The sequence below is a fragment of the Adiantum capillus-veneris genome, chromosome 20 (genome assembly GCF_014529385.1).
Source record: "Adiantum capillus-veneris isolate H3 chromosome 20, ASM1452938v2, whole genome shotgun sequence".
Classification (NCBI taxonomy): domain Eukaryota; kingdom Viridiplantae; phylum Streptophyta; class Polypodiopsida; order Polypodiales; family Pteridaceae; genus Adiantum; species Adiantum capillus-veneris.
The window spans coordinates 24,068,891-24,090,163 of NC_140950.1; the positions used below are offsets into that span (position 1 = coordinate 24,068,891).

Sequence of the window (21,273 nt, forward strand, 5' to 3'; positions counted from 1 at the left end):
TGCTCCTCTCCGATTTTTTGGTGATGTTGGCATGTAGATGCAAGCTTTGCGTCGATACTCGGATGACAGATGCTCTAACGCTCAGACTTCGCAGGTGCTTTCTCGCCTGCATGTGCAACTCAGACTCATAACCATATTTTGAAAGCCTTAAGAGACCGCACACTCACAGTGAGGCAAAAATAATCTCTCTCTCTCTCTCTCTCTCTCTCTCTCTCTCTAAACTGCAGACAGAAATAATCTTTAAAATCTTCAAAAGATTAGAAAACCAATACCAGCACAAGGGATCGCACTTGACAAAACAAGTGCAAATTCATGCATTTGAATGAACTCTTTGATGTGACAGAGAGGCGAGATGAACTCTTCTTAGCAAGCTGGACTCTCACTGCTCCTTCAATCGTGATGCAAGTAGATTCTGATACTGTGCTTTTTCTTCAATGAAAATTTGCGCCTCTTCCTTGCCTTCATCTTCCTTGGACAAATTGAAAAGCTTTCTGATCTTGCTGTTTGAGTCCCTCGTCCTCGGTTTGTTGATGTCTCCTTCGTTCAAAACATATAGACTCACAGACTTTCATTCCTACTTTTGTCAAAGGAAGTTGACAAATCCACTTTGTGTGTCCAACAGGGTCTCTCTCTCTCTCTCTCTCTCTCTCTCTCTCTCTCTCTCTCTCTCTCTCTCTCTCTCTCTCTCTCTCTCTCTCTCTCTCTCTCTCTCTCTCTCTCTCTCTCTCTCTCTCTCTCTCTCTCTCTCTCTCTCTCTCTCTCTCTCTCAATACATAGAAAGGATCGCTTTCCACTTGAAGCCGCTGACGCGATTTGCTGAGTCCTGACGCTGACGCGATTTGCCGAGAACTGCGCTGCCGAGACCTGCCGACTTGAGCCTGCGTACTCTGCTCCCAAAGACCTGAGTACTTTGCTCCCAAAGAGCACACGTTAATGTGCGCTCACTGCTCTGCTTCTCTTTGGTTTTTTGAAAAGAACCTGAGTACCACAGTGTTTACCAAAACCTATTGTAGGAACCAATAGAAAAAAGGAGAGCTTTGAAAATCTACCAGTTTTTAGAGAAATTTAGCCGGTTTTCTGTGAACAGTGCTGAGTAATCTGCTCCCAAAGACCGCTCACTGCTCACTAAAAGCTTTGGTTTTTGAGAACTGCTCCGATCGGGACCTGCACCACTTTGCATCCAAAGACCTGCTCCCAAAGACTGCACGTTAACGTGCACTTTGCTTAGAGAGTTGTTGTGACACCTGCTCGCAAAGTGCGTGCACTCTGCTGCAGATTTGAGAGCTGCTTCCAGAACTGCATGTTAATGTGCGCTCACATCAAGCTCTCCCAGGAAAGCCAGAGATCTTAAATGGGGTAAGACATTTGTTAGAATAAGCCAGAAGAGTGGATTAGTGATTTTGAGTTGGTGGAGTAGTTATTTGTCTTGAACGACGTTTGTTGGTGCATTCATGATTTTAATTTTTAATAATTTTAAATCATTAAATGTTCATGCTGCTGATTTTTAAAAAGTTTATATTAAATCTAATTGTATATTTTTTTAAAAAATATTTTGAAAAGAAAATTGTCACTAATGTGTCTTGAATTGTGGGCAGGATATGGAATAATCATTTGCAACGTGCGATTCTGCATTTATGGCAGGATATGGAATAATTATTTGCATGAGAATCATGAAACGAGAATCATGAAACGCTTTTGTTGCAAAAATAAATAAATTTTATATTAAATCATTTTTATTTATTTTTGTAAACATTAAAAAACATATTTAGATTTGTTAAAAAGGGAATCGTCATATTTGGAAGCTGTTGTGTCATTCTAGTGGATTGCAGCTACAATGGGTCGTCAGATTACTATCTACGGTCCAGTTCGTGGTCAGAAACTTTTGTTACTTCTTGAAAACAGATTCCATGAATTACCTTTGCAGTCAGTGAGAGAAGGTTTTGGCTTGTTTACCAGTTTGTTTACTCTGCATCCATTAACATTGAATGGGGAACATGTAAAAATGGAATCCTCGAGGTCAGGTTCTGGTGAAGAGGTCTTTTTACTGGATCATGAAGTGTGCCAGTTTTTTAAAGTTCGAATAACAAACACTCGTGAACATCAAGGGTTCCCGGGAAGTGAAGCTTCTCCAATAGTTCTGGATATTGGTTCAAGTGATGTCACAAAGAATCAGAACAATGTCATGGATATAATTCAATCAATGCCCAATAAAAACAATCTTCATTCTGCTTTGAAGAAGACTAATGAAATTGTTCAATGTAAGGAGATTCCTACTCAATACGATGGATATGTTGCATTTGAATTGCCACCAACAAGAAACGACAATACAATTGTTGGCATGGAGCAGCGTCATGATTGTCATTTGTGGACAAAATATGTCACTTGTAGCAGTGATTGCTTTCCTGGTGCCATTCTCTTCAGTAGGTGTTCAGGTCATCTACGTTGTGTCAATGATGCATGTCCTTTCTATTTGCGAGCAAGAGTTCATAATGAATCACAATGGCGTGGTCGTCTCTCTAAAGTTATTTCCATTGGAATATTCACACCTGAGCTGGGGACAGTGGTTTGTGTCCATTGCAATCAAATGCCTTTTTGTGTTGCAACATGTCCTGCTGTTATTTATTACTGTTTGCCAAAAGATAAGCGAAGAGTTACTCGATGTGCTATTCCTATGGGAGAGCATAAGCACCCTTGTGTTCAGGGAAAGAATAGGTCTGTTGAGCAAATGATAGATTCGCTTCTGCAAACTAAAGCAAACCAAGATCCTTTCACAACTGCCAAGCAATTAGAACGTGTTGCTACCCAAGACGTGATAATAGATAAGCTAGTGATGGAAACTGCTGGCAAAAATGACACTATTGAAGATGGAGAGTTTTCAGAATTTCTTGATACCATTACTCATCTATCTAACAAGCGAAGAATAGAGAGGATCTTAGAGATTGCCAAGAGGTCAAAGCATTTCAGTGCAAAAGGTTTGGAAGCTGTCCTAGACCTCAAGAGCAGGTGTAGGTATCATTTCATTCATAGTGTACTTTTTCCTGGACAGCTTGGAGGTTCAGAGCAGCCACATGTGTTCAAAATGTCGATCATAGGTCTAGAGAGTGGAGTTGACTTGGTGAATAAGATGCGTCCAGTAGGAACTTTAGAGAAAATGTGAGTTCACTTTGATCATGTGCACCGTGTTCAAGGGTGGCCAACAATGTTTGCTCATGTCTACGACCCATGTGTGCGTGAATTAATGACAATTGCCACCTGTGAATTCACTGTTGAAAATAAATTTTCTCAAATAGAGTTTTGGAAAATTTTTAATAAAGTGGTGCAAGATCAAGGGTATGAAAAGCCAGAATTCAGAGGGTTTATGGCAGATGAAGCAAATGCAAATTGGGTTGTTGTTCGGACTGTTTACTTTGGTGGAGCAAAAACAAAAATACCTTCCAAAGAACGATCATGTGGCTTTCATTGGGAGCAGTCCATGATTCGACATGCAGTGAAATGTATCCGTCCATCTTCACAAGAGGATCACAAAATCTTGTGCCGAAAATGGCGGAGTGCACCATCTGAGAATCAAGCAGACATTTGTAAAGAAGATCTACGCCAATTTTGGAAGGTAGGGCATGTTGTCGATGGAGAGATGGATTGTTTAGAGACTTGGATGGCTTGGTGGGATGTAAGAGTACAACATTGGGGAGGGAGATTTGTAACACAGGATGAGTCTGGAATTTTTGTGCCCACAACAAACTTGTCTGAGGTTAAGCATGCAAGCATGCGTGCATCTATTGGTTACAAAGAGAAAATTAGCTTGTATGAGGCAGTTGGTGCAGACATGGCAATGGCAGTGCTACAAAGAGTCAAATACAATGCTTATCTAAAAGGTGTTAGGTCTGCTACTACCGGTCTTGGGATCGATGATCTCGCAAAGTGATTTTTGGGCCGATCATCAACAACGTCAGCTTCCAAATCCCTCATTGACTTGACACACTCTTCAATGTATGAGATGGGTTTTCAAACCCCTGAAATGAACAGAGCTCCCTTACGAGAGAAGAGTGTTAAGAAGAAGCGACCAACATTTGTTGATGCAGATGAGCTGCTTGATGAAGACAGTCATAGACCAGAATTTGTGACAGTTACAGAGCCGATTGTAGGGCCAGATGTGCATCCAGAGACTAGCTATGGAGTTGGCAAATATTTTGGCACGAGGGTAATGTTCCAAAGACACTTTGGGCTATAAGAAGAACTGAGCCTGGTTGAAAGATGACTTGCTTTGGGATGGTTGATAATCAGAGTGTTAGATGTGCACGATACATCAATGAAGGGAATGACGATGTCACACGTGGAAGTGCTGCTCCATGCTTTTGGGGATGCAGAAAGTATCCTGCCTCTGGTTCAAATCCAGGTGGTTTAGTGGAAGGTTTTGTGTGGTTTTGCAACTCCAATAGCATGCATACATAGTGGATACATGAAATGATTGTAGGGGCTCCAGGGCCAGCACCAGGTGTTTGGCCTATAGCGCAGGGAACACAATTGTTGCCAGTTGAGGTGGAGCACTTGCAAGCAAATGGATTTGTCCTTCAATCGACAACAAAAGCTACCAATTTAGGTAGTGGTTTGCGATCAAGAAATAGTGTTCCCAGTGCCTTCCGTCCTAGGTATAGGGATGGGAAGATTGTTAAGTGGAGATCAAAGCTGACAAAAGATTTTCATACAAGGATTACTTTGGGGAGCACACTTGAAGCAAAATTGGTGAAAGAAGTGATTATTGTGTGCAATGAAACACATGTTTTCTATGTCAGTACAGAGGGGTCCAAGGCAAAGGGGATAACATACTCAGTGACAATCTCTGATTTTCCACGATGCACATGCGAGGACTTCCAAAAGAGAGAATCAAAAAACAAGACCTACGTGCCGTGCAAACACATGTACTATGTGTTTCTTCATATTCTTGGGTTAGACTCACATGCCCATGAGTTCATGCACCAGGCTGATTTATCCAAGGTAGAAATTTTTCAGGCTCTGGGGGGCACTAGGGCAGCTGTGCGTCCTTAGGATACTTACACAACATGATGTTCAAATTATATACTGCACACCGTTGCAGTAGTTTTTTGTGGGCATTTACGTTAACTATCAATCACCATCCTAGGAGTTTTTAGGTTGCAATTTTGAAATTTTTGGGAAATGTCGAACGTAAGGCTTCGAACACATAAACTTTCCATGTATTTAATATATTGTTGGGATTTTCTCCCTATATGAATCCTTTGGGTTTTCCTTGGAAACTATTGGTCATCAAAAAATATGTGTCTAAATGTTTCAATGTCTTTGTATTTGTTTGCTCGGTTTAGTGCTCGCTCGGATTTTCTCGCTCGGAGATTGGGATTCTTCCCCCCATCAAGATGGCCTTATCAAGGGAAGATCCATCTATGAAATCATCCTGGTAGCCAGGATTGAAATGGAATTTCCAATTCTCAAAGAAAGAATGTATTTTGATGCAACTAGATCTTGATAAGTTTTATGATATGATAACATGGTCCTTTGTGCAAGAAATGTTGCACCACTTGGTGTTCGGACCATGAAATTGTCAAATTGTGCTCACACTTGGCAAATGTAGCTTGTTGGAGTTACTATTTAACTCAAGATTAGTCGGCTCATCTGATGTCAAGAGGTCCATTCATCAAGACCGCCCTTAGTTTCTCAGTGGGTTTTGCATGCACCCACCCTCTAATAGCTTTGTTGGAACAGGAAATTGCAAGGGAGAAAATAGAAGAACTAAATTCAAAACGGCACGCAGCTGGTTTTCTGTGGTTGCTTCTGGCTCCCAAAGTAATATTGAGAAGTCAAGATTAATCTCTCTCTCTCTCTCTCTCTCTCTCTCTCTCTCTCTCTCTCTCTCTCTCTCTCTCTCTCTCTCTCTCTCTCTCTCTCTCTCTCTCTCTCTCTCTCTCTCTCACTCTCAGAAGGAGATAATTTTGACTTTTTGGATGGATAGGGAGATTGTTAAGAGGGGCAACACTTTCAAGCACTTGGGGGTACCTATGGGGGAGGGAACCACCTTCAAACAAGCCTTCAATTGGTTTCAGGCCAAGCTTAACCAAAAGATGAAAAGATGGGAATTCATTCTACTTTCATTTCATTGTAGGTCAAGGATAATGGACACCTTCTTGATTCCATATATTACCTTTGTCTCTCCTTTCCTACATCTTTCTCAAAAGAAATGGGGTAGGTGGGAGTCCGTGGCTAAGAACCAAGGAGGTTTGGGCATCTTGGACCCTCTTATCCATAGTGAGGCCATGTGTGCAAAATTGTTTAGGACATTAGCAGAATCTGACAAGAGTTTGGTGTGTATGGCTAGGGAAATACTCGAGAAATAGTGCTAAAGTCCAATATGAAATCTAAAAGGGTCAAATGTTTGAATCGTAGCTTACAAAATAAACTTCTCGGCCCAAAAGCGGTGTCGATTGAGATAGGAGGCTTCATCAATAAATTCATAGGCAAATGTTGCAAAGCTGCCTCCACTCTCCTATGGAATGAGGAGACAAGACGCTAGCAAAACATAGCTCTACACTAGTCTTCTTGGGGAATCATAGCTCAAGGGTTAATTCTTGATTTCCATTGGACCAAGATTGCAAGACGACTAAACAACAAAGTATTTGATAATTTGGTCTCTTTATGGAACCATCATAAAGGAGGATGGTAGTCTTTAGAAAGTTTAAAAGAGGTTGATAACCTTTCCCTTAAGGAAGAGGTCCTTTCATGTGTTCAAATTGGTCATGAATTGTTTGGTTGCAGGTTTTATGCATGTTTGCATTGAGCTAGGTAGTGGTAGTGTGTAATTACACTTTTTATAACTCCATATTGCCTCAGATGATATACAACATTTTCAAGACAAAGAATTTTGTTTTACACATTGCTTCATGTTCACAATAGAAATTGTACTATAAATTTACTTTCAACTACTTCTAAGACATTTCACAATGACACAGACTTTTCCCTTGCATGAGTAAATATCACAATTGTGAACAAGTTTGTAATAAAACAAAAGTATAAATTGATTGTCACTTGAACAGTTGTCCACAAAAGTATACATCAATTATATGTTAATTTCATAGTTGTCCACAAAAGTATACATCAATTATATGTTAAATTCATAGTTGTCCACAAAAGTATGCATCACGTTGTGTTGAAAACACAAGAGACAAAATATGTTGCAAGGATACTTAACAATTGGCCAACAAGAAATATGTCAAGAGTAAACACAAGTTCTAAAGTATATTTTCCTTTATAGCATGGGGATGTCTACTAGCCGTAGTGCTTGAACTTAGATAGTTGCTTATATCTATATGTTGTCTGTTGGGGTGGGTTGGGGGGTGTCGCACTTACTACCTTTGGGCTATCCCACTCAGTTCAACTCAGCTCCTTCCCATGTATTTTACTCATCACCTTTGCCACTTCAAGGTTGTGTAGTTACCTCAGGTTATCGTGGAGGTTCCATTTGTCAACACTTGCCCACTCTCTGGGCTCTAGATAATTCACCCATTTGTATAATCATCCACAAAGATCTTTGAATAGCAATTCCTTGATCTCCTACTCAGTTTGATCTGACATGCTTGGCACGATAAAAAGGTGCCTGTGAGATTCCTTGACACCTTATACAGGGAGTTTTCCATGATCAATGTATTGTCAACAACTACGGATGTAGTTTCCAAAAGTATGCCAACTTCTTGAAAAAGATGGGTTTTCTTGATGAGAAAGGTTGACTGCATATGGTGCACCCCTCCTGTCCTATGGTGTCTTTGATGTAGTACTTGGCTTTGAGAAAAAAATCAATGCATTTTCCAATGTTGGCCAGCTTCATGCTTGACCATACATAGACATTTTCCTTCATTGCAGTTACCGTTAGAATTCATCAACATTCTTTCTAATATAGAACCTTTTTGGATCATCATGTATCATGTCCATTGCATGAAAGGTCAAATCATGGAGGGGATCTCCACACTGCCAACTGATCCAAAACAAATCATTCATGTCAAATATAACTACACACCGACCTTCAAGAGTGTCCTCAATGAAGATAGGAGGTGTCAAATATATCATTGGCATTGGTTATATCTCCTCCATTATGATCTCCTCATCAATTTTAATCCATATATAAGGCATGTCTGGGTTTCTTGTGACCTTCTTTGCTACATTCATCGAGGAGATCAAGAATTTTCACAAAGGCTACAATTCTTTTGCATGCTTGCATGAGAGCCCAAACTCTAGCATTAGGAAAAATTTGGACTCTCAAAGGGGCCCTATAAGGAGGTTTGACTTTGCCTCTCTTGTCCAAAGTGGAAAATCTGGTGAAGTACATAAAGGCTTTGTCAAAACCCTATCAACCAACATATCATTGGAAAGATCTTAGAAAGTAGGTTCTCAATCCCCAAACTCTGAAAAATTTGGAGTTGATTTGTAGAAGTTATGGCCTCCCCATTGAAGTTGAAATGTGGGGAGAGATTCCATTTATAGGGACGAAGTTGTCAAATCAAAAAATGGAATCTTCTAGAATATAAGGAATTTGATGGCATGCTATATATCCATGGATAGATCTCGATGAGTACATTCTAGATCCAAAAGGTCCAACAACTTTTGAATTCATTTGTAAAAAAAATTATCATGTGTCCATTTTAGACAAGATGGAGAAAGTCAAAGTCCTTATAGGGCCCATTTGAGAGTCCAAAATTTCTGTAATGTTAGTTGTTTGAAGAAGAGGAAGGTTGGGTCACAATTTCTTAGCCACCTAGTAGCCTTCCTTTTTCTTGTGTTAGAGGAGCCCTAGCGTGTGAAGGAGAAGATGTTACATCTCTAAATTGGCAGTGTTGTCCAAGATGTTGTATCATTCCCCCTCCTAAGGATGTGGCAAGAGGACCTACATCTTCTATCCTCCTTGACGGCAAATCACTCAATGAGGAGGATGGTAAGAAACAAGAGGTACTTTTCTAGATCTAGGAGATTCAACCCCCAGTGCACAAACCGTGTAGATGAGCCTAACACCTAAGAAGACCTAGGCTACAACCCCGATCCAACAAAGCCCCAAGTCATTGACACTTTTGTCTAAGACTAAGCGATGTAGGCTATCCTAGTATTTTAGCGACACTACCATAAAAAACATACCACACGAGTCCAATCACAATGGCATATTTCATATGCACAAACAATCTTTTCCAAGCTGTCAGACTATGCAGGGTATCTACCCTTACACGTCCACCATAAACTATCAAAGCTACTTCATGATCAAATCCAAAACCATAAATCATAATCCAAGCATATCATATGGGTGAGCACCCCACCCAACTCAGGGTGATGCACATCCAATTCTACAAAACCACTTTAGCACATAACATGACTGCAAAAATTCCAATAGCATTGCAGCAGCACAACCATAAAATGCAAGAGCCACACGGCTTCCACAATCAAAGGCACAACCATAGTCCATGAGGGATCTCAACCCTTGACCATAAACCATATTCCCTACTGAATCGAATCCCACACTTTCAATTTGACGTATCCATTGCAATCAAACTGAGCCCACACACATGGCCCTTAAGACACGAAATTATGCCTCACTCCCCCACTACATAGAGCTAGTTTTGACCTAGAAGGGTGGAAAGAAACATATGCATGCACATGAGGGTTCCACATCCGTCTGTGAGGTTCCACACATCTCATGACATCATTCCATCACATAAACATGATGCAAAACAGCCACGTCACTTTGATCAACCATAAACCACAACATCCCATTTATGCAAAAAACAATTTTTTTCTATTTTTGGGTGCATGTATAACGCACAAATGAAAGTATTTGACCTCAAACCAATGCATTGATCTCAGTCCCATAATATACACTAACACCTTATCACATCACTTTGCACATATGAGACTCGTGTAACAAAGTAACACGAAAAGAAAGCCACTTTATTCATATATGTTCGTACGGTTTGGGTTGGCTAACCATATACCCCAATATATGTTTATGGACATCAAACACTTGAAATCAAATCTTCAAAACAAACCATAAATCATATATGAATAGCTCATCCAACTCACGATGTCATATGGTTCTCCCCTTCGGTAGCACCCTATACGCGTAGGCAAACCCGTACATGGAACTGTTAATAACTCACACTCTCAAAGTGACCTCAGAGACCTAAATACATTTATCAGCAAGTTTAATCAAGTTTTTGTTTTGGCTAAGTGGGTTCACTCATCGGATGAGTATATATAGTGGTTCTCCAAGGAGTCTGGGGTCCAAAATTTTGATCGTGCAGTGGGCAACAAGTTGTTTTTTGATCATAACTATTTGCTTGTGCGAAATTTTCATGTGACACCCAAGAGAGAAAATGTTATGATGTATGTAATTTTTAGTTTAAAGGGTTCGGCCTAATTCATAGCAATTTGTGAGATATGACCAAAACAGTTTTCCTACAGTCTATGTGACGTAAAACAAAATGCGCTTTTTATGTACATACAGGACCATAAACACATTTTGTGCTTAAATCAGCATAATCAACATGATGAAACGAACATGGAGCATCCTCGTACACCCGGAAAGTCCATACATGCCCTTGTATATTAAAAAGCAACTATCGAGAGGATAGCTACTCAAAAACGGAGTAGAGAGAGAAAGAGATGATAGATATGGAGTTTAGAGCTTCTTACCGTGCTTTAGCATTGACTACAAGCTGTCAAGAGGCTTCTTGCTTTGCCGCTGCGAGAGAGCGGTGATGAGAGCTATGTAGAGGTTTTCACCATGAAGCCGTTGGAGAGCGTACACACCATGAAAAGAGAGAGGAAATATTAAGCAAGTAGAGAGAGAATGTTCTTCTTCTTCTTCTTCCCATGAACGAGAGAGAAGATCTTATGGAGATGGTTATGGAGAGCTTGCACCACTCCGTATAATAGGTACGTATTGTCATGCGGTAGTAGAGCAACTGCCGACAATGAAAATTGAGGCATGCAGGTCAATTTATAGTTGCTCTTGGCAAGCTGGAGTGCGCCCCAAGCTATAGGTAGCGCTACCTCTTCTCCAGGCACTTTGCTAAAAACATGGCCTTTGCTTTTTGCTTCCACTCTCCAATTTTCTTTCAATTTTTACATTAAAAATTGGCTAATTGGATAGTATCTTGGCAACTAATGTAATCGTGACTAAACTATGATGCACCATGATGCCCTGCCGACATAATTATGACTTTCTCATACTGTCCCATCGTATTTACGATCTCCTTTTGTAAAAACAATTCTTGTAAAAATCCCGTTTCTCATCGATGGTCATTTCTAAATTCGACGGTGATTAAAAATAATACTTTCATATTTAGGTCATCCTAAAAAGCACGTTGCTTTTTAAAAATGCCAAAAAGCATGAAAAGCTAAAAATAGCGTAAAAAGAAAAAAAAATATAAAATTGAACCACGAGTTTCTCTCATCCACCGGAATAAGAAAACGGATTTTCTTTTCACTAAAAAGTACTAAAAATCATGAAAAGCTAAAAATAGCAAGCGGCATCCGAAAAGTAGATTTTTATAAAATTGCACCATAGCTTCCCTGAGACTTGTAGATTAAGCATCCGTCCCTGCTCTTTGCAAAAAAGCATGAAAAAACTATATTAAAAAAACATTTTTTTTCGAAACTGAACCAAACATATGTCTGTTGACTTACTCGAATATGAAAACAACCTTGCTTTTCACTTTAGAACATTACAACAGTGTTAAACAAGCATTCTAAACCAAAATTTCACGAAGCAGATATTAGATTTTTTTTTTCTTATTTTTATAAGAGACCCAAAAATTCAGGATCTTACATCCTTCCACACTTGAAAAATTTGAGTGTTCTCACCTTAACATGAAATACATCATCGTGTTTCCAACTAGCATCTTCTACAGGATATGTTGTCCATTTGACAAGGTGTTCAATAATGGTCCGGTTACGAAGAGGTTTAGTTCTACTTTGATGAATCGCTTCGGGGTATATTTCAATTAAAGTTCCACGATCAGTGGAAGTAGACAATGAGAATCATCAAGAATGTGATTTGGATCAGGTACATGGTAAGTTGACGTTAAAAAACATCATATACCTTCAGTGCGGTGGTAACAAGAGCTGGTAAGGTTGATCATTGATTCTCTCTGTGATTAGAAAAGGTCCACAATATCTAGCACTAAGCTTCTTACATTTATTCATTGATAAAGAGCTACATTTAGGTTTCACTCTCAAAAATACCATAACTCCTTATTCAAAGAGTCGAATAGATCGTTTAGGATCAATGTAACTTTTTTTTATCTTAAGCAATATCTTGACGTATAAGGTCTGTCTGCAATTGCATTTCATCCAACATATCTTTGAATGCTTGGACTCTTATTAGAGGGTCTATCCATTTTAATGAAGTGAGACACTCTTGTCCATACAATGCTTGAAAGGACACATTCCAATAGACCATTGGAATGAGGAATTATACGCAAATTCAACCAAATACGAATATTTGATCCGTTTTCTCTACTCATGCATACAGTAAGCTCTTAACATGTCCCCAGGAATCTATGCACAAAATACACAATTTTCAATATACAGTTTCAATATACATTAGAATTGCGAAAGCGTTTGCATAAGGGAGGAGTTCTCAACACCCGACCTTCCATGGAGTTTAGAGCTTCTTACTGTGTTTTAGGATTGATTACAGACTACTTTCAAGAGGCTTCTTGCTTTGCCGCAAGAGAGCAGTGATGAGAGTTATGTAGAGGTTTCACGACAAAGTTGTTGGAGAATGCGCACACCGTAAAAGAGAAGAGAAGATAGTAAGCAAGTAGAGAGAAAGTGTGTTGTTCTCCTTTTTATTCATGTGAACAATAGGGAAGATCTTATGGAGATGGTGATGGAGAGCTTGCACCGCTCCATATAATACGTAGGTATCGGCGTGAGATAGTAGACGCAACTGTCGACACTGAAAACTGAGCACAAAAACATTCACCGTTGTTCTAGAACTATCTCGACAGTGACTCTTGGGTGCTTTTTTTTCTAGAACATCTTTACCAAGATGCCCTTGGCATCCTCAATACAACCAAGCCTTGGGCAAATGCTTGTAACTTGAGAAAATTAACTCCATCATCCCTTTCAATGAAAATATGCTTACGGAGCTCTAATGGAGCTCCTTGGAAAGCTCAAGCTCCATAAGAAACTACAAGAGCACCTCACATTCGCCTCTTCATGTGGCCTCTCTACTAAGCCATGACCAAGTGGATTGACGGCGTGCTTTGTGAAAGGATTGTATTGGAGTGGGAGATTTAAGAGGTCCATCCACAAAGGGAAGAGAGTGGGCTTGGATTTTGGAGAAAAATGAAGTGACCACTTGAAGAGGTAGACTAGTGAATTATTAAACATCCATTATCTGCTCCAAGCAACTTAACAATAGTTTCTACAAATTTGAGGAGAAAAACATATAACTTGTAGGGAACAGCATGAGGAGTATTCACCCCTACCCCTTTAGGAATCCAAGATGCTCTTTGTCGTGGCTATATCAACTCTAGGAGAAGGAAAAGGTCGAAAAAGTATCCCACTACTGCCCTTGCTTCTTGATCATAAGGCAACAATATAGTAGGCACATGCACTTGACATTTTGTCGTGCATTCTTCATTTTTTATTTGGTTCTCAAGGTTGAGTGGATGGGGTTGCTATACCTAAACACCTTGAGAGGCAATGTCCCCGTTGTTATGAGAAATCTCACAATTAGAGAGAAAGAGTCTAGTTGAGCCTGCAGCTCTAGTTCTTTCTTGGGGTCAGGCTTCAGAAACCAAGGCATTAACCTCATGTGAGCTTGACCAAAGCAGTGGAGGCGAGCACTTCATTGTATATTTGGAAGAGAAGCACCTAGAAAGAAGTGGACGAAGGGTGGAATTGTGTGAGAGGTCATGGCATGTCGTAGATCTATTTGATGAGTCTTGATTTGAAGACCCACTGCTAGCCTATTGTAGAGGGAAACTGGATAACCAATCTACCACACTTGGGTGACACAAAGTTTAATATTCCATTTTCCTCTTCTTATTCACACACACACGCACACATATGAGAAGAGAAATTTTCTGGTCGTAGGAACATGGCCAAGCGGTAAGTTCTTCAAATTGTGTATGTTTTGCCATTTTGTTTGATTTTTACAGGTAACTATAGAAGGTAGAGGTGCGATTAGGTACTTTTAAATAGTAAAACCTACTAATCAGTAGGTGAAGCTTTAGTTGCGAAGCGTGAGTCAAGGGCTTGGCGGAGCTTGCAGGAGCGGTAGCTGAAGCAGCTGCAACAGAGATCGAGCCAGCGATGGCGATCATCGGCTTGTATAAATACCTGGAGATGCCGCAGGACAGCTCGACAGAAGCTCTCACCTCCGTGCAGGTTGTGCATTCTATTAGTGCCACCATAGCTAGATCAGCTGCAGCTGAGCGCCAGCTACCACTCTCTGTGTGCAATGGCGGCCTCAGAAGGTGCCATCACCTTCCTCTTAATCTTCCTCATAGCCATAGCTAACTTGCTGCATGATGCTGCTGCGGACAATATTAATATGGCCTTCATAGGCAGGAGAGGCCTCCAAGACGCCACGCCTACAAAGAGTAGAAATAGCAGTGACATCCAGCACAGCGTGCGACTTCTCCCCCGATCCGACGTCGTGCCGCGCAATGCCACGCTTGCAGAGCGGCTGGCCACTCTCGCGCAGCACGATGCCACCCGCATTCAAGCGCTCAACACGCAGCTGAATGAGGCGATTGTGGCGCGCCGCAACAACGAGTCCAGCCAGTTTTCATCCAGCGCCAAGTTCTCAGTCAATGCGGGGCCGGGTCTCTACATGATGGAGATAACGATCGGCACACCGGCGCAGACATTTGCAATGATCATGGACACAGGCAGCCAGCTGGTATGGATGCAATGCCAGCCCTGCCAGGCTTGTGTGAATCAGGACAGAGCTCCATTTGTGCCGGTATCATCGTCGACATATGCGACATTGCCATGCTCGAGCGCTGCATGCCAGTCTTTGCCGGGCCAATGCCAGTCTGACTCCTCCTGCCGTTACACCTATAGCTATGCCAGCCAGGCCAGCACCCAGGGCCAGCTTGGCACTGACACTCTCACTCTCCTCTCAACAGGTAGATGTACTATGACAATCTGCAAGCTTTGAAATGTTCTTCTCTCATTTCTTGCTTTTGGGCTGCCAGCATTCTTCTCATCATCATGTCTTCTGTAGACGGAACTTCGACAGCATTCCCCGGACTCGCATTCGGGTGCGGCTACAACAATCAAGGCGAATATGGGGGTGCCGCCGGATTGGTGGGCATGGGGCAAAGCGTCCTCTCCCTTCCATCGCAGCTCGGCCAGGCTCTAGGCGGCAAGAAATTCTCCTATTGCCTTGTCTCTCCAACTGACACATCCTCTAGCAAAGGCACCACTCTGCTCATGGGCGAGACAGCCGCAGAGAACGCCTCGTCGATGGGCTTTACGTCCATGCTTGTGAACCCGGCTGTGATGGCGGCCCTTTACTACATTGATGTGCTTGGGTTCAGTGTCAACAATCAGAGGCTCAACATCCCAGCCGGCACGTTTTCGATAGACTCCACAGGAGGAGGGGGCATGATTTTGGACTCAGGCACTACATACACATATGTGCCAAATGCTGCCTTCGTTGCATTGCAGCAAGCATTTGATGCATCTGTGAGGCTGCCAAGGTATACAGGCCATCCATACTTGCCCCTCTGCTACGCGACAAGCGGGCAGCCAAGCACGGCGATCCCGCCCTTGACTCTGCACATGCAAGGACTGGATCTGGCCATCCCTCTAGAGAATTACTTCATTCCCGTGGATAACCAGGCGAACTATTGCCTTGCCATGATCCCCACCGCCGGCGGCCTCCAGATTGTGGGAAACATTCTCCATCAGAACTACAAGGTGCTCTACGACATTGATAATGCGCAAATTGGCTTTGCGTCCCGGGCTTGCTAGCTATATTGCAGCTGCTCAGTTATATTAACCATAATCATTGCTAGTACGGCCGGCCGCCTTTCTCTCTATCGCGTCCTCAGGAGCTTGTCTTATTTTTGGACTTTAACCTTCAACTCGCAGATGTCGACACGCGTAAAGGACTCCCACTTTCGCCATATTATGTTAGTATAGATTATGTTAGTATAGATGTACAAGCGTATCATGTCAGTGGCAACAATAGATCCATGGCAAGGATCCCATTAACCATTCTTTATTTGTCAATTAGATGATATTGAAGCTAAGAAAAGGTTATCTGAACTTAAATGGCTCTCTCTCTCTCTCTCTCTCTCTCTCTCTAACAAGAGGGCATCTTGCAATAGGCATAGGTTGGCTTCTCTCACAAAGGCTTTGTACAGGCTCTTAACTCCAATTAAAATCGGGCATTTTTTGGCACTCACTCGCATACAATATCTGCCTCTGCCATAACCTTCTTCATGTCGATGCTTCCCTAAGATCAGGGATTGTGGGGTAGCCCTTTCCCACCGTACATCTACTTTGCTTTCTGAGCCAAACAATTTGCATGCAACCGTTCGAGTCTTACCATGCACCAAGCGAGTTTTTTCAAAGCAAAGACAACCCCAAGCAAAAGTTTGTATGCAAAATACTCAATCTCATCATCAAACACAATTTTTATCATTTGTTGTATATTGATACACCATCTTGATTGAATAAGGGAGCGGAATAAGGGAGTTAAAATAGATCGAGGCATCCAACATGTCGAAAAAGGGTTATGAATGGATAGATTTCTTCCTAAAATCCCAAAAGATCAAAGTTTACTTTTTAACAAAATTAATGCAATATTTGAAATTATTATCTTCTCTCTTCATGAGCTCAATCTCTCTTTATCCTGCTCGCACTTTTCTTTGGCCCCAATCTGTCTGACATGGGATGCACATGTTTGAGCATGTAGTAAGGTTCATTAACTTATAAGAGAATTTTCTCAACTCTAGCTCTTTACTTAATTCTCAAGTCATGTATGTTTCTCTTTGTATGGTGACATTTATAGTTCTTCATTGTCAAGTACTTTGGTTCTGGATTGTCTTTTGTACGTACTTGACAACATGTACATCCCTTCCTCCTCTCAGCCACATCAAATTGATAGTAGTTTATTGCACCTTTCTTGCCTTCATATAACAAGGGTGCCATACTCACACTATAAGGATGTAATCTTCATACAAGGGCGCCCTCCCTACACTACACATGGTCGACTAGCACCAGTAATTATGAGCTTCTTTTCTTAGAATCAAATCATGTTTTTTCTTAATAGATGACCGATATAAGCCTTTTTTAATCAACTTACAAAAACAGCACATCGAAGTTATCAAAGTTCTATGCTAAAAATTTTCTAGAAAGACACTCGTCATTATCGGGGAAAAAATTGGACATAAATAAAAGATTGAGGGTCTTTCTACCAATATACAATGTGAGAGCCTCAAAGCCTAGTGGTGTGATTGTTTATATGAATGCATAAAACATTTCAAACTCAAACAGAGACCTTCACTTTCAAGGTCTGAAATTGGGCTTTTTTATAGATCCCTATAAATACCTTATATTTGGGCATAAGCTTGGTTCCCTTGTTCTTAAAATCGAAAACGATAAATGGTTAATTTGTTTTGAGTAGCGAAGAACATAAGAGAGAAACAAATAAGATGAGCATCTATATCCCACCGTACATGAGCATGAGAGAGAGAGAGAGAGAGAGAGAGAGAGAGAAGACAGAGAAGAGAAGTGAAGCTATACATAGTGCATAATGGAAACGATCCCAAGTGAATTCAAAGATTCATAAACTCAAGACCTATTAAAAGGGAAAGAATAAGAACAATAGAGTGCAAAAATTGTGAAAGCCATCTCTATGGCCATTGACATCGATGTGGATGGCTAGAGAGAGAGAGAGAGAGAGAGAGAGATGTGGGTCTAATTTTTCAAACCATTAGAGATAAAGAAATAATATTGCAATGTTATTTCTCTCTAGCCTTCTGCATTCGCGCGGGTGTATTTCAAGTTCAAGCAGCAGTGGTGTCACAGTTAGGGTAGGTCGGCATCATCTCTACATCGGCTTCTGATGAGAAACAGGATGCAGGCTTCTCCTTGGCTTGTGTAGAAGAAGCACATCTCTACAATTTCTTCTCAAAAGCGGCAGCCACCCATCGATGTTGTTGTTCGATCAAAATATGAGGAGGTGGGTGATGATGATATATACTAGCCACATAGGCTACATGCAACATTGTAGGGTGCAAGTCATGCTTGGAGTTGCACCATACAAGGAAGCCGCATGATTTTGGTTGCACTTGATGGAAGATGAGGGAAAACTTGATGTCTCACTACACATAGCGTAACAAGATGCAAGCAATGCTTGAGGTTGTGACATGCAAGGTGTTGTACGCATTTGGATGAATTTGATGGAAGACAACAAAAACACTTGAGGTTGTGACATGCAAGGTGTTGTACGCTTTAACAGACTTTATACACAAGTACAAGAGAGTTAAGAGCCTTAAGATATATAAATCCACCATCTTCAATCCAAGGAACTTTGAAAACCATAGTTGAGAAGGTAATCCTCACCTGCACCCATGGAAACAACACAACTTTTAGTTACCATTGGCACCGTATGCAGGTGATGCATGGGTATTCCACACGTTATAGATGTCAACCAACTAAATTGCTTTCAAAGATAAATAATAAGAAAGGTGAAGCTGCTCAATTATTCAGAGATGGTGTTTCATTTACAAGGGGAGGGGGGCGGGGGGACCATTTGGAGCTCCTTTTGCTTTGCAAGCTCTCATGAGATAAGGCCGGAGACGAGTTTTATGAGGCAATTTAGCCTTGAACTGGGCCATATATACTTGTTTCTTGACTTTACAGTTTTGGCATTAATTGCCGCTATTTTTTCAGGGTCAGTGTGAGAGTGCTCATACGTGCAGTCAATCTATACTTTGGAGTCACCTGTAAAAAGATGTTAGCAAGTAAGTTCTACTCCTCCCTAAACGGAGTCAAAACCACATGTAAGGTAGTAAGTATGAGTGCTAATCCCCTAAACATATACAGCATATAGAAGGGATATTCCGTGGGAGCATATTTCTTCCAAAAGCTAGGAAAAAGAGCCACCATGGCCCATACCCTCGATGTAATAAGCAACCATTTACAATTTCATGAGCGGCTGATTTGCAACCATATCTACCATAATCCACAACCTTATACAACCATACTCTTAACCATATACGGCCACAATCAATCATAACCCAGTCTCCCAACCAACCATAAAAACCATGTACGTCCAAGTTGAGCAGTTTTTCAAGGGATTACAATACTAAGATGGCATAGACCTTAATTGAGCAAGAATAGTAAGCTCAGTACCAAACCCAGAAGCTCAAACCATGTATGGCCAAGTTGAGCAGATTTTTAAGGGATCGCAATACTCATACGGATAGACCATAATTGAGCAAGAATAGTAAGCTCGGTACCCAACCCAGAAGCTCATCAACAGTAGAATACCTGCTACGATAGTTTATTTAAACAAACAAATTACAAAGCCGCGGTTTTTCACCCACCAGTAGGTCAACCCTACCATGTAGGTTCCTTCACCAAATGTTAAGAAGGACTTCAATCATCATTTTTTAACTTAAAAAAAGGGGGTGCAAGGCAACAATCATCCAGTATTACAATAGGATACCTCTATTCAATTTATTTATTTTTTAACATGCCTATGACCGGTTTGTACGTATGCCAGGCCGTTGTTTCTCACCCCACAAGTAGATCAACCCTACCTTATAGGTCCTTCACCAAGCGTTAAGAAGACCTTCAATCATAATTTTAAGCTTTTTAAGGCACCATTCATCCAGTATTGCAAGAGGCTACCTTCTTTCAATGTTAAAATAAACCAAGCCAATGACATGACCATATATATGCATCGACAAAAAAACCCTACACTTGAAAGGGAATCACAAACAAAGGCCGCAGATATAAATGGGTGCACTTCTTTATGATTCAATGATAAATTGAAAGCATTTCCTAAAGGGGAATAATTAACCAACCGTGCCATAGACATAAAAGGCTCAATAGAAGTAACATTACAGTATATGCATGAGGAATAGTACCATAACATCAAGTGATCACACCACACAATACGGACAGTAGTCCATAACAATGCCATAAGTCACCTGAGATGGAGTCGGAGCTGCCAACTCCACAATAGCCTGCTTATCCTTGCCCTTTGCCATATAGCCAATTACAAAAAGCTTCACCCTTGTGGGTAAAACCCTCACAATCTCAATGCACACAAGTACTCACACGCTCTTCAGAGACACACAGTACCAATGCTAAGTGAGCAAGGAAGCTCACCTTTATAGGATTGGGAGCTAGTGGCCGTTTCCCTTTACAGCAGTGTGGCAGGCCTAGCTTCAAGAGGAAGACAATATAGTAGGTTCACCCAACTATTCACTGGCGAGAATAGAGGGAAAGGGAGAGATAGAGAGAGACGAGAGAGAAGGTGGAGAAAGAGGGTCTTTAGATAGCGAAGTAGCGTAGACCGCTAGGAGGGCCACTATGGTATTATGCAGAAGAGGGCAAAAATGAGAGAGCCAGGCAGTTCGCCCTTCTTATGTATTTTCTTGTGTAATAAATTTGGTTGAAATTTTTGTTCTAATGTTTTTCATTAAACAAGTTCCTAATTTTTAAAGTGTGTTGATCTTTCCTTTCACGTCAGCATAGGTCCTATTATTGGACCGGAAGTGTCGTTGTGAAATGCTAGACCAATTGTCACTCATAAATTATAAGTAGTTAATCAATTTGTTTTCGGCATTGATTCTACTTTGGACCGGTAGTGTCGTCATGCAAATTGATGAAACTAATTTGTTTTACAATGTGGCCACTATTTTCACTTTGGCATTGGTTCTATTTTGGACCGGAAGTGTCATTGTTGAACATGGTTGGTTACGTTTGACTTATGGTTAGCTCAATTAGTCTTGTCGTCACCATCAGTTCTATTATTGGACTGGGATTTTCGTTGTACAAGATAATAGGCTGCTTTATACGTCTTGTGTGTGATCTATGTATATGTGCCTTTAAGCTAGTTCGATGTTGCTTTTGGTATCATCTCTACTATTGCGCTATAGTTATTGCTAGTTTCATTGAATGATATCGTGTTTTTTAGGCTAGTTCAGTGTTGCTTTCGACATGAGATCTAGTCTTGGGTTGGAGTTGTCGTTAGTCTCATTGAATGATGCCTTGTTTTTTAGG

The 21,273-nt window shown here is 41.0% G+C and overlaps 1 protein-coding gene across 1 annotated transcript; it reads left to right on the forward strand.

Annotated features, from left to right (window-relative positions):
* Window positions 1-14,441: 14,441 nt before the first annotated feature.
* LOC147432250 (aspartic proteinase nepenthesin-1-like) lies at window positions 14,442-16,250 on the forward strand. The gene is made up of 2 exons (XM_086491550.1): window positions 14,442-15,149; window positions 15,248-16,250. The coding sequence occupies exons 1-2, from the start codon at window positions 14,477-14,479 to the stop codon at window positions 15,997-15,999; spliced, it is 1,425 nt and encodes a 474-aa protein (XP_086347676.1). The 5' UTR covers window positions 14,442-14,476; the 3' UTR covers window positions 16,000-16,250.
* Window positions 16,251-21,273: the final 5,023 nt, after the last annotated feature.